General features: G+C 51.2%; 1 protein-coding gene across 5 annotated transcripts in view; it reads left to right on the forward strand.

Annotated features, from left to right (window-relative positions):
- The window catches only part of ARHGEF7 (Rho guanine nucleotide exchange factor 7), a 135,764-nt gene that overhangs the window by 66,752 nt on the left and 56,408 nt on the right, over positions 1-12,604 (forward strand). For all 5 annotated transcript variants that reach the window (XM_042980243.1, XM_042980209.1, XM_042980232.1 and 2 more), the window contains one exon: positions 3,483-3,684. In XM_042980243.1, coding sequence (XP_042836177.1) covers positions 3,483-3,684 — 202 coding nt within the window. The remainder of the gene's footprint in view (positions 1-3,482; positions 3,685-12,604) is intronic.

Here is a 12,604-nt window from a genome sequence, read left to right on the forward strand (position 1 = left end):
TCACCTTTGTTGTGTCTGCTTTTCCCAAAAGGCATCTGCTGTCCTGATTTCTGACTGTAAAGATGAACTTCGCCTGTTTTGTGTTGGACATAAACGGAATTGCACAGCGTGCACTCGTTCCGTGACTGGCTGCTCTTGGCTCAGCCCGTTGTGTTGTGGACTATTGTGGGGTGTCAGGTTGAACCCAGGTAGCTGATGAGTTTCAGTTGCAGGAGAGCCTTTAAATAGGGGAAGGAGAGAAATCCCAAAGAGGAGAGCGGTTAAATACCTGCTCTCCAGTTTGCCAACATCAGCGGCAGTGACTTGAACGCCGCTGTTGAGTGTTGGGATCTGAGGCTGGACGATGGTGTGGAGCCATTGCGGCATCCTGTCTGGGGCACCCTCTCGCACCCTGTCTCTGGCATCTTGTGGTCGTAACACTCCTTAGAACAACATCTTAAGCTTACATCTTTGGTATAGTAGGTGCTGAATCCTTGGACACTTGTGGCATCAGAAGTTTAGGTAGATCTAAACTTCTAGAGATCTGGGCTGGCTGCCTGTCCTCTGTGTCTTTCTTCCTACCTGTCCTGGGACATCCCTGTCCTTGTGGAGTGGCTATTTCTGTGCGGAAGACGCGGCAGTGGTGTTCACCTGACCTGTGCCTGAGTGCAGAGAATTGGTGACGTGGGGGGAGAGTGTAGTTGCCTTAATTTGTAACGTTCAGGTTGGTGTTGTGCCTGGAGAGGGCCTGTGCACTGGTGGCTGAGCTCACACAGCTGGGCTGGCTGGAGGGTCGCTCCTAGGGGGTACTTCGACCTCCTTGGGGCCCGCTCTGCCCCTGCTCTTGGTTACATGTTAACGGATCCCTGGGATTGGCTCTGTGCGGGTTGTACACAAAGCCAGCTTGCCCAGGGTGGGTCTCAGGAAGGAGAGGGGGTGAAGATGGTGGTGGACAGCTGATGCAGGGTGACCATGGTTTGCAAAGATGAGCTGATGCCATGTGGCAGCCTGATCCGGTTTCCTTAACCAGGGCTGTGACCTGTGCCATCGCTGGGGAGTGGGGGGCAGGGAGCCTCCGCGGTGCTGGTGACCTTTAAGCTGTCCCTCGCCATTCAAGTGCGCCAAGCAAGCAGCATGTCAGCCAGAGCTTTCATTCAGTTTGCCCAGTGCTGAAGGGAGCTTTTTTTCATGTTAATACTTAGGATATTCTAAGCATTAAACCTTAAATTCAGTATGTATGAAGTGTTAAATTGGTTAGATAAGACACTTAACGCATGTACTTAAATTAACTTTTTATAAGTTAATGTAAAATACACATTTAAATAAAGAATAAACATTCTAAGAACTGTCTGCTCCTCTTGAAGCTCTATCACCACTGCACTTTGTCTGTCTTCTGGTTTGGTGACGTGCGCAGCTGGTTAGACTCGGGTCCTTCCGGACTTGGTGCAGGAGGTCCCGCTTGCTCATCGGGCCCCCGGGGGTTTGCCTGTATTGTCTCCGTGAACGCCTCTGTGAAGCTGGATTTAAGCCTGCAGTGTGGTCAGTGTGGATTTCCTGTCATGGAGCGGGGTCGGGGTCTCGCTCTGCATCCTGGCCCGTACCTTCCTCCTGGCCAAGTGCCCCCATGGCTTCTGTTGGGTCCGGTCAGTGTCCCCTCACCATGTCCCAGACCCACAGGATGGCCAGGGTGTGTGTGATCACTGTGCTTCCTTTCCTGAAAGCGTGGTGTTTTCTGGAGTAAATAATCATTGCCTGTTGGAGTTTTCTGTGCGCCCTTTGCAGACTGCAGCCCTCATCTTTTGCCGGTTTCTAAGAATCTCTTGTACATTCAGACCCATTAGGATTTCTCACTTCTTCCCAGGGAACTGCCCTGACGTCTTGTGGCCACTTGAGTCTCCTGGTTGTAGCCAGGCTCCTGCCAGATGCTGCCTGAGCCGTCCTCCTGTGTCACCCCACCCTCCCTTTGACCCAAGCCCATCTCCCCCTCTTCTGCTTTTTCTTGACCGACCCCCATGTTGAGGAGGAGTGCATCTTATAGGAGCTTCTCAGAGAGAGGGCGCATGGGCCGGGAAGTGCTGGAGAGCTCGCGTAACTACAGCCGTATTTTTATTCCAATGTGAAAATTCTCTTTGGTTTTCCGAAGTGTCTTTACCATGTGACTTGAGCCGGGTTTCTCTAGGCTCCTTCGCTGTGGGGTCCATGCGGCTTCCTGGCTCTGTGGCTTTGTCTTCAGGTTGGGGACGTTTTCAGCCGCATTCCTCATACTGCCTTTCAGCACTGCTTTCTCCTCCACGACACCGGTGACGCCAGTCTCAGGTCCGTCATTTTCCACATGTTCCTGGGGCTCTTTTTTCACTGTTATTTTGAGTAAATTTTGTAAGTTCTTTTTCCTTTTTGAGCCTAGTTCTTTGAGACGCTGGCGGGTAGATGGGGCCACATGCTGCTACCTGGTAAGGGTGGAGCAGGGACTCCCGGCCTGATCTTTGCTGATGTCACCAGTGCAAGCGGGTGCTCGGTGGGACATGGGACATGTCTCTTCCCCATCCCCGTGGATGCCCAGGTGCAGACTGAGGGCACGCCCCCTGTCGGTGGGTGGGCCTGTCCTCTGCCCCTCTTCTCCTTTCACCGGGAGATCAGGCTTTTCTTGGGGATGTGTTTAGTTTGCTTCTGTTGGTGGTTCCCGGTTACAGGCCTCTCCAGCACCTAGTCTGGGATAGATGGAAATAGAAAGAAACTAGCCGGGCTGCCTCCTCTTCCCACCTTTCAGAGTGGGCACACAGGCTTAATCTCTGAGAAAAATTCAAACTGAAAGGAGGTACCATTTCTTCCCAGCAGTTTGGCAAAAATAAAAATGCTTGGTGATATTCAGTGCTGGTGAGTGTGTAAAGAAATAGCCCTGACTTACTGTTGGTGGGAATGTAGTTTAGTGTGAGGAGAAACTTTCTGGAGGGCAGTTAGGAATAGGTACTAAAATTTAAAATATGTTGCATGTTTTCTGACCTGAATTTAAGGTATATGTTTATTTACAGGTGTGTTCAAAGATGTGCATATAGTTTTAATGCAGCCTTGTCTTGCAGTAGAAAAATATTAGAAATAACCTTAAATCTAGTAACAGAGAATTACTGGCGCAGCCATACAGCTAAGTTACACAGTTGAGATTAAAATAATTCTAGAAATCACCGCAGTGTGTTAACTTTTTGTACATTGTATTGAAGGATGTACTGTATAATTTGATGTAAGTGTACATGAAAGTATGTCATGTTTATGTAAGTGTAACTGTGGCCAGAAAAAGACCTTTAAAACCACTAAGAGGGTTTCCTCTGGGACTGGAACGAGGTGGTGGTGGTCAGGGCACTGCAGGGAGGTCGGAAACCTGCTTGTCTACCTTAAAAAGTGCTCTACTGTTGGAATGGGGCAGCTGCACTCTGCTTATACTAGTAAAACATCTCACTTTGTAATGAGGCAGACCACATGAAATTTTTCTCTCCCTCTTCCCTTTTTAGGACATGACCGATAATAGCAACAGCCAACTGGTGGTGAGAGCGAAGTTTAACTTCCAGCAGACCAATGAAGACGAGCTCTCCTTTACGAAAGGCGACATCATCCACGTCACGCGGGTCGAGGAGGGCGGCTGGTGGGAGGGCACGCACAATGGCAGGACCGGCTGGTTTCCCAGCAACTACGTGCGGGAGGTCAAGCCCAGTGGTAAGTGGCGTGCGGGCAGAGGGATGCAGCTTGTCCTCCAGGACAGGTGACTGCACTCACGCGAGGGCTTCTCCCTCCCTGGCTAAGCTTGTGTAGATGGCCCTTGGCTGAGGGTTCTCCTTCTTCTCTAGTTGTTCTTCAAGGAGAGTGATTTTTACTTTACCCCTGCCTTGGGGTGCCGGCATGAAGGATCCGTAGTTAAAAGTAGCATTTCAGTCGGTTATGGTAACAGTTTAAAATTAGGACTTGGGAGTTTGCTCTATCATACAGGCTGTTAATAAAAAAGAAATTATTTTAATGTTTGTTTTTGAGAGAGAGCAAGTGAGCTGGGGAGAGCAGAGACAGAGGGAGACACAGAATCGGAAGCAGGCTCCAGGCTCCAAGCTGTCAGCACAGAGCCCGATGTGGGGCTTGACTTCACAAACCGTGAGATCATGACCTGGGCTGAAGTCGGATGCTTAACCAAGTGAGCCACCCAGGTGCCTCAGGCTGTTAATTTGTATCACTCTGGGTGCTTTTGCTGATGATGTATTATTTGTCTTTTTCTGTATTTGTGATAGTTATTTTATGTTATTTTTTATTTTGAGGGAGTGAAAGAGCCGGAGAGGGGCAGAGAGGGAGAGAGAAAGAATCTCAAGCAGGTTCCTCACTGTCAGCGCAGAGCCTGATGGCAGGGCTCAAACTCATGAACCATGAGATCATGACCTGAGCCAAAATCAAGAGTCGGCTGCTTAACCGACTGAACCACCCAGGCTCCCCATGTACCACACTCTTACGATAAAGTTAAGGCATTGCTAAGAAAATGAGAGAGCTGGGGCACCTGGGTGGCTCAGTCGGTTAAGCATCCGACTTCAGCTCAGTTCATGATCTCACAGTCTGAGTTCGAGCCCCGCATCAGGCTCTGTGCTGACAGCTTGGAGCCTGGAGCCTGCTTCGGATCCTGTGTCTCCCTCTCTCTCTCTGCCCCTGCCCTGCTCATGCTCTGTCTCTGTCTCAAGAAAAAAAAAAAAAAAGAAAAAGAAAATGAGAGAGCCAGCACATTTACAGTACTGCAGTGTATTGATGAATATCCATGTAAAAGTGGACTCGTGCAGCTCAAACTCTGTTGTTGGAGGGTCAGCCGTATATAAAATCCTTGTGTTTTGTGGAGCTTGGCATTGAGCGCTGCTCTCCCAGCCCTTCTGTCACCAGATGTGTGAGTTTTCTGTACCGAGCAATCCAGTGACCTCACGTAGAGCTTCTGAAACCCTCATAACTTCCTAAGGGATCAGAGTGCTGGGAACATCTTCTGTTCTGTTCCAGTACTTGCTCTCTGGTCACGGTTCCTGATACAGAGCTCCCAGGACCTTTGTCATTTCCTGTGGCCCAGACCAGGCGCAGACCCCTGGCCGTATCTGTTTTCTGTTTCAGAACCACAGTTTGCTCATCCGTTCATCTGTCGCTGGACATTTTGGTTGTTTTTCACCTTCTGCTGTTGGGAATAAGGTTTCTGTGGTCCTGGGTGAGATCTGAGTCCTGTCCATCCTCTTGGGCCTATACCTAGGGGTGGAATTGCTGGCTCACAGGGCGATGGTGGTCAGCGTGTGGGGAACTGCCATGCCGCCTGCGTGGCAGCTGCCCTGTCGTGCTTTCCACCAGCAGTATGCCAGGGTTCCAGTGTGTCCACGTCCTTGGCACCACTGTTTTTTTCCCCCATGATAACTGTTGGGTGTGAAATGGTACCTCGCTGTTTGTATTTTTCTCATACGGTAAAGTTGACAGTAAGTGCCTGGGCTGCTTGTGTTCTGGCTGCTTGTGTTCTGGTTACTGTCTGAAGTGCTTCATTCAGTCCTCACACAGCCCCAGGAGACATTGGGATATTCGGGGCGCAGGTATGAATCCTCCTTCTAATGCCAGCTGTCCTCACCGCACCGGTGTCCGGCTGATGGGGACGGAAGTGTGGTCTCAATCTTGGACTCAGCTGCTGGGAAATGGAGCTTAGCGTATGGCTCATCGGACTTGCCAGTAGTCACTGGTTGGCCCCGGCACTGGCCTGTGAGCATGAGGCTGGGACAGGTCGAGTCCGGGCTAAGAGCCTGGCCAGTCCTATGGTCCCCTGGTGTCCTGGGCTGAGAGTGCTGCCCTGGCCCTCTCTGGGAGGACGAGGGGCGAGGGGGCACCGAGTGCTGGTGCCTGGGACCTGCCATTGGCGTGGAGCCTGACTGGGCCCACGTCTGCTGACTCCAGGTCCCGGGTTCTGCTACGAATGACACATTCAAATGGGAAGTTTGGTCTGACTTTGAGTTGTAATAGTAAGAGTGCACGTTTCTCCTCAGGGAGTTTTCAAAGTTTTACCCTTTGAATATTGCACTGAAAGGATACTTTGTGGGTCTCAGGGTCCTCTTCAGGTGACTTTGGGGAGTCGCTTCTAAAAGGATCTGAGCAGGCTCAGGACTGCTCTTGGTTCCATGGTGTGCTGCCCCCCTTAGAGAGTCTGGCAGTGCGGCACGAATGTCTTGCTGTGGGGCCCCACTTTCGGAGTGGAGTGTGCAGCCAGAGAGGTGCTGGGTGTAGACAGATGCAGCTCTAAGAAGAACCGGCCATTCCTGGTGGTGGAGTTTGCTTAACAACAACAGCAGCAGTATGTGTAAGGGGCACCTGTCCGGCTCTGTCAGCAGAGTGTGCGACTCTTGATCTTGGGGTTGTGAGTTTGAGTCCCATGTTGGGTGTATAGATTATTAGAAATCCTTAAAAAAAAAAAAACAAAAAAACTTCCATGTCTATCGGTGTGGACTTGTGTCAGGGCAACTGCATCACTGTCTGCCAAGTTTTGTGTCTTACCCCATGTTTCTGTCTGCACGGGCATGAGAGAGACCCCTTTAAACATGCTTGTAACTGCATTGGGTCCCATGGGATCCGTAGTTTTTGTACTGAATGGAGACCAAGAAACTGGGAATTTTCACATCTTTCAGTTTATCTGTAAAGTGCAAATGATAACAGACTTGCTCAGATTGGTGGTCTGTCATGCCACTTTCCTCTTTAGCTGACAGTGGGGCCAAGGGGATAACCTTTTGGAAATAACTTCCCATCCTGTGTTCACAGATTATCTGTGCATATTCTAAGGAAACCTGTTCCTGTCTGATTTTTGATGTGGGCATTTGAGACCGAAAGATGTGAGATCGTATTTTTACAGTATCATCTTACAGCAGTGAAGAATGGAAGTCCACGGTCACAGTAACATGTTAGTATTGTAACTTCTGAGTAATTTCTGTGACTCCGATGTTGGAATAGGATTCCCTTCTAGAAGGGTGTATTTAAGATAAGCATTGTCATTTACAGTGTAATTCTTCATTTTCTGTAAACAGAGTGTGCCCGATCCTAACTGGTGATCATGTCAGGATCATTTACTTGTGAAACAAACACTGACTTCCTCTAAATTGTGAGTTTCTCTTTGTTAAAGTTTTTGATTTACAAATGTATTTGTTGAATAAACAAAACCACCCTCCCTGAGTTGACCCCTTTTGGGCTGCTTTTTTCCAGGTAAGTTCTCAAGAATGTCCACTTGATCTCACACTTCTTGCAGGTGTCGGTAGCCATGATCATTTGCCCTCTGGCAGCTACAGATGGCAGTGTGGCTGTCAGGCTTCGCTATTGTGTGTGTGTGTGTGTGCCTTGACCTGTGTGTGCTTTCTTGTTTCGGATAGTCCTCTTTGCAGGCTGGTGTCCTCCAAGAATACGCTTAAGGGATTTCCACTGCTTGCCACATGTGCCCTGTCCTCCCTGAATCTCTGCTACCTCACAGCAGACACCCTCGTTGCTCCGCATTTAGTTGCCATGCACATTGTTCTGATGTGCAAAACCATGGATTTCTGGGGCACCTGGGTGGTCAGTCGGTTAGCATCTGACTCTTCAGGTCGTGATCCTAAGGGTCATAGGTTCAAGCCCCATGTCGGGCTGTGCACTGACCATGTGGAGCTTGCTTGAGATTATGCCTCCCTTTCTCTGTGCCCCTCTCCTGCTCGAGCATGTGCTCTCAAAATCAAACTTAAAACCCACGGATTTCTGTGTTGTATACACACGTGCATGTTTCAGGCCACACTCTCTGGAGAATTTCTTCAATTGAAGGGAGACCTCAGGAAAGAGGCGATGAGGCCAGTGGTTGGGGGTGGGGTGGGGAGAGGGCTGTTGGTCGCTGCTACCGTTAAGTCAGCATGGACGCTCTGTGGGTGGTAGGCCTCGCACCAGACTGTGCATTTAGAACCCATGTGCCGCTGGGGTGGAGGGGGCCATGTTTACATCTGGCATCAAAAAGCGACCTGGGTTTTAGGTGCGATGATCGATCGGCTATGGAAGGAAGAAGTTTTACGAATATAACCCATGTAGGGAAAGGGACAGAGGTAGCAACTGATTTCCGTATTGCTGGAAAAGTATGTGCGCATGCACGTGTGATGGGAGGTTTCTGAAAGCACCCAGGATAAGGCTGCATTAGAGGGTAGGCCTGTCTGTACGGTTTCTTCCAGATGCACACTTGATAATAGGCGGAAAGAGCCTCAAATGTAAGATTGCACCTCAGGCCTGTAGGGGAGGCGGTGGTGGGGGGGAACCCAGAAAGACGGGTGGAGGGCTCTGGGGTGAGATGCTTTGGGATTCTTCTGGGACGTGGGGGTGAGTGTTCCTCCAGATGAACACCGCGTGCTCTTCCCGAACAGCTGTGCTGGTGGGCGCTCTAGGGGATGTTCCACTCTCTGGGGACTGTGCTTCAACCTCCTGTTTGAAGGACCTATTCCCTAGGTCAGCTGACTGACAGCAGTCAGGGGTCAGGGGTGATATCCCCCGGTATCAGGGATGAGACCCTGGTAGGTGGTGGGAGCCTGTGAGGACACAGCTGGGATGACAAGAGCACCCCCGGCCTCCACATCTGCCCTGCAGCTGCCTGACCGCCCCTGCCCGTCTGCGGGGCTGCTCTGCATGGACGTGGGTCTCACAGACACCCTCCCCCGGGGCTCCTGGTTTTCCTGGTCCCCTCGCTTCCTCCTTAGCTTGGGCTTTACGTTTTGTTCTGTTGCTTCCCTTCGTGGGTAATGCCTCACCGTGGACCTGGTGTGCATGCCGCGGTTATCCCTTGGGGCCCCGCTTTGTAACACGAGGACCTGCCTTGACCTTTCTCCACCCTTCCATCCTGCCTCCAGTCAGCTGTGTTTTCCATGTACATCATCAGGATTGTTATGATTGCCCTTGGTTCCGAAACCACAGACAGCATCCATTCAGCAAATACTTGAGTGAACTGTGTTGTGGGGACCGGGGCGGGGGGGGGGGGGAGTGAAAAACCAAAACCAAGGTGTCTTTCCAGAAATCACGAAGCTTACCTGAGGTTCCCGAAATAGAAAATGTGGTAGACAGTTGAGAAGGTGAAGGTCTGCTAGGCTCCCCGCTGGCACTAAATAAAAGCCTGAGAGGCGTGACTGCGCACACACTGTGTGGGTCTCACTTGGTTCCTGCGTCAGATACGCCAGCCTCACAAAGTCATGTTGTGACAGGTTTGAGTCCAGGGAGATGTAAATACAGACTGGGTGCTAGGTGATAACGAGGAATTCCTATCTTTGTCAGGTGTGATCGTGGCCTGATGTTTGGATTGTCATCAGTCCCAGTCTGACGGGCACTGAAGTGTCAGGGGCTAAGATGCCCATGTTTGGGATCCACCGTGTAAGGCTTCCGGAAGAGGAAAGGAGGGATCTGAGTGTTCACTGTCCAAGCTCGGTATGAGCAGAGACAGTGACCCTCTCGGCTTTCGTGTTGGCGAGTTTGGGTAATCAAGTTGCAGAGCAGGGCCAGTACGGTCCCCACGCAGGGGCTCCTGAGCATGTGTCGCTAGCACAACATCCCCACGACCACGGAAAGGGTCGAGGGCACTGTGGCTGCTAGGAAGCTGGTGACATGACCGGCGTGGGGCTCGTGAGTGAGGTGACAGCTGTTGTCCAGAGGACAGTAGGAGAAAGTTGGAACTGGTGGTTCTCGGGGCTGGCAGCAGGCTCTGTTGGGTCACCGACACCCCTCGAAGCCAGGGGCAGTAGGGGATGTGGAGCCTTTGAACCAGTTATTCATGTTTCGTCTTCCCCAAGCTTGCCTTCTCCCAAAGTAGGCAGCAGGGAAGAGCCTGTGATAGTCATGTCAGGCCAGGGGTGAGGGCTGTGGGCACAGGCACATTCACGGACCTGCTTTTCGCGGGCCTTTACCCCGGGTCAGCCGAGGTCCAGGAGCAGTGGCGTGCGTCGGGAGGTCAGCAGCCTGACACCGTGCCACGTAGCTCCCTTCCTCGGTGGACATTTGATCCCCTCAAGACCTCACGAGTGGGAGAGTACAGGACAAGGTACGTTGAGAGAGCACGTTCACGTACCTTTTATTGGAGCATATTGTTGGGTTCTGGTTAATCTCTTTCTGTGCCTAACTTGCAGATTAAACTTTATCACAGGTGTGCACGTAGGGTTTGGTATGCTCGGTTTGGGGCATTTCCCGGGTTCTGGGAACATAGACCTCACGGATAAGGGGGTGTCTCCTGTATGGGCTTCCTCAAGGGCCCCCACCTTCAGTGCTGCCTAGAGGCGCCATTCCCTCTGTGCAGGATGGTTCTGATTTTGTGGGGGATGTAGTGTGGTGCTCTAGCCCAGGGCTCAAGATGTCTTTTCTGGAAAGTGTCTTTTCCAGTAATGTTGCTCGTTCCTTTTGCTTTCTCCTGAAAATCCTATTAGCTGTCTTGTTTTGCCTTCTTTGGCTTTTAATCTGGTTTTTGTATTTTTTGTTTCGCTGGATTTCATTCATTTGGAGTCCACTCCTCAGATCTTTGAGTTCACTGTCTCCTCTTACTTGTGATGGTGACCAGAGTTTTCATTTCCAGAAATGGTTTCGTTCTTTTTCAGGTGTTTTTAATTTTTGTGGTGCATTGTTTATTCATTATGGCTCTTTTCTTTCCAGGTGGGGTTTTCTTTTCTTTTCTTTTTTAATATTTAAGTAGAGAGGGGGCGAGCAGGATAGAGAGAGGGAAAGAGAATTCCGAGCAGGCTCCGCACTGTCAGGTCTCAGCACAGACCCCAGTATAGGGCTCGAACTCATGAACCGTGGGATTATGACCTGAGCCAGAATCAAGAGTCAGACGCTTAACCGACTGAGCCGCTCAGGTGCCCCTCTTTCCAGGCGTTTTAAATATACTTACTCCATGGTCTCCTAAATTTTCCCCTTGTTTCAACATCTTGGGTGTTCCATTTCCTTTGTATGTTGTATCTGTTTATACTGGGTTCAGTTCTTCGTGAGCTGTAACTTTGTTATAGTTGTGTCTTTGGGGGTTTGGTTGGGGGTACCTCTGTGCCCTGGGCTGTGGAAACATTCCTACAGAGAGGAGGGACATTTGTTTCCTCGGGGGCTCCCAGAGATTTTCTTGCCCTGGGCAAACACCCTGGGGCCCTTTGGGGGCTGGAGTGGGTTTGGACCATATGCCTCCGCAGGGGCGGGCTCAGGGTTTGGATTTCTCCTGGGTTGTGTCTCCCAGCCCGCGTCCTTGCGAGACGCTGTTTGTCTGGGTTGGCGAGCAGGATAGGCTTTTCGTTGTCAGCCTGCCCGAAGGGTCCCCAAGAGCTCCTCCTGTTTGTCACTCAGGGCTGTGTCTGGTCTCTGCAGTGCCCTCCTCCTTTATTCATTTAGCATATTCATGGTTAAATTCTCTTGTTTTTGGCATTCTTAGTTTATTGGAAGAAAGGGAAGATCTGTATCTTCCGGCGCCTGGTAGGACAGCACTAAATTATGTTCTCATGGTTTCCTCGCAGTCCCAGTGAATTGTATCAATCTTTAGCTATCAGATGGGCCAAAAATGGTTTATTTTTCTTAAGATACTGGGAAGGCTGAGTGTTTTCTAACGTTTCCTGGGCGCAACTTTTGTTAAAATTGGCCATTACTTCCCTTCTGGTATATTATGGTCTAAGTTGTGTGGGTGGGGTGGTGGTGGTGTTATTTTAGGGGGAGGGGGCGGGTGGGGAGTAGGTGCTGGAGGGCTCCCTCGGGCTGCACAGAGGTTCCTGAGGCAAACCTGGCATCCTGGGCCCCTCCTGCCCGGCGTGTTGACCGAGCGTCCCCTCCCCGTGTGACTGAGGGCCGGGGCCCCGGGACGAGTGCGGAGCGGGCCCTGCTGTGGCTGTCGGCGGGGGAGCTGCGGAGCCCTGGCCTCACCCCGCCGCCTTAGCTGTGGGAGGGCAGCGGTCTCCCTCCCTCGGGGCCTCCTGCCACGGAGGTGCCTTGCGGTTGGTGGCACCACAGGCAGACACGGCTCCTCTCTGACCGCTCGGTGCCGGGGTTTCTTACCTTGGAGCCCTCTGTCGGGAAGGGCCCACGGGGTTTAGGGAGATGTTCCCGGCCCTCCCATGGCAGTCATTCCCCTATAGCCGTCGGCAGAGTTGTGGACTCCCTTTTCCACGGGAGAGGAGACCGCGTGTTTGGGCTCCGCCTGCACTGGGTGGCTGTCTTCTGCCTGCCCTCTGTTTTTACACGGTGCCGTAGCCTGGCGCTACTTCTTGTGAAAAAGCCTTTAATCCTGGTTCTCTCAGTAAGTTAGTTGAATGTTATCTTTGCCGTTGGGAGGTGTGTCTTAAATGAGGCACTTGACAGATTATTTGCTTTTAAAATTTAAAGCTGGGGCACCTGGGGGCTCAGTCGGTTGTGTGTCTGACTCTTGATTCTGGCTCAGGTCATGATTCCAGGTTCGTGGGTTGGAGTTCTGGGTCGGGCTCTGTGCTGAGCGTGGAGCCTTCTCTCTCTTCCTCTGCCCTCCCCAGCTCATGCACGCATGTGCGTTTGCTTGTGCGCTTGCTCTCTCTCTCAAATAAAAAATAAAAAATAAATCAGGGGCACCTGGGTGGCTCAGTTGGTTAAACGGCTGACTTCAGCTCAGGTCACGATC

The sequence above is a fragment of the Panthera tigris genome, chromosome A1, assembly GCF_018350195.1.
Source record: "Panthera tigris isolate Pti1 chromosome A1, P.tigris_Pti1_mat1.1, whole genome shotgun sequence".
Classification (NCBI taxonomy): Eukaryota; Metazoa; Chordata; class Mammalia; order Carnivora; family Felidae; genus Panthera; species Panthera tigris.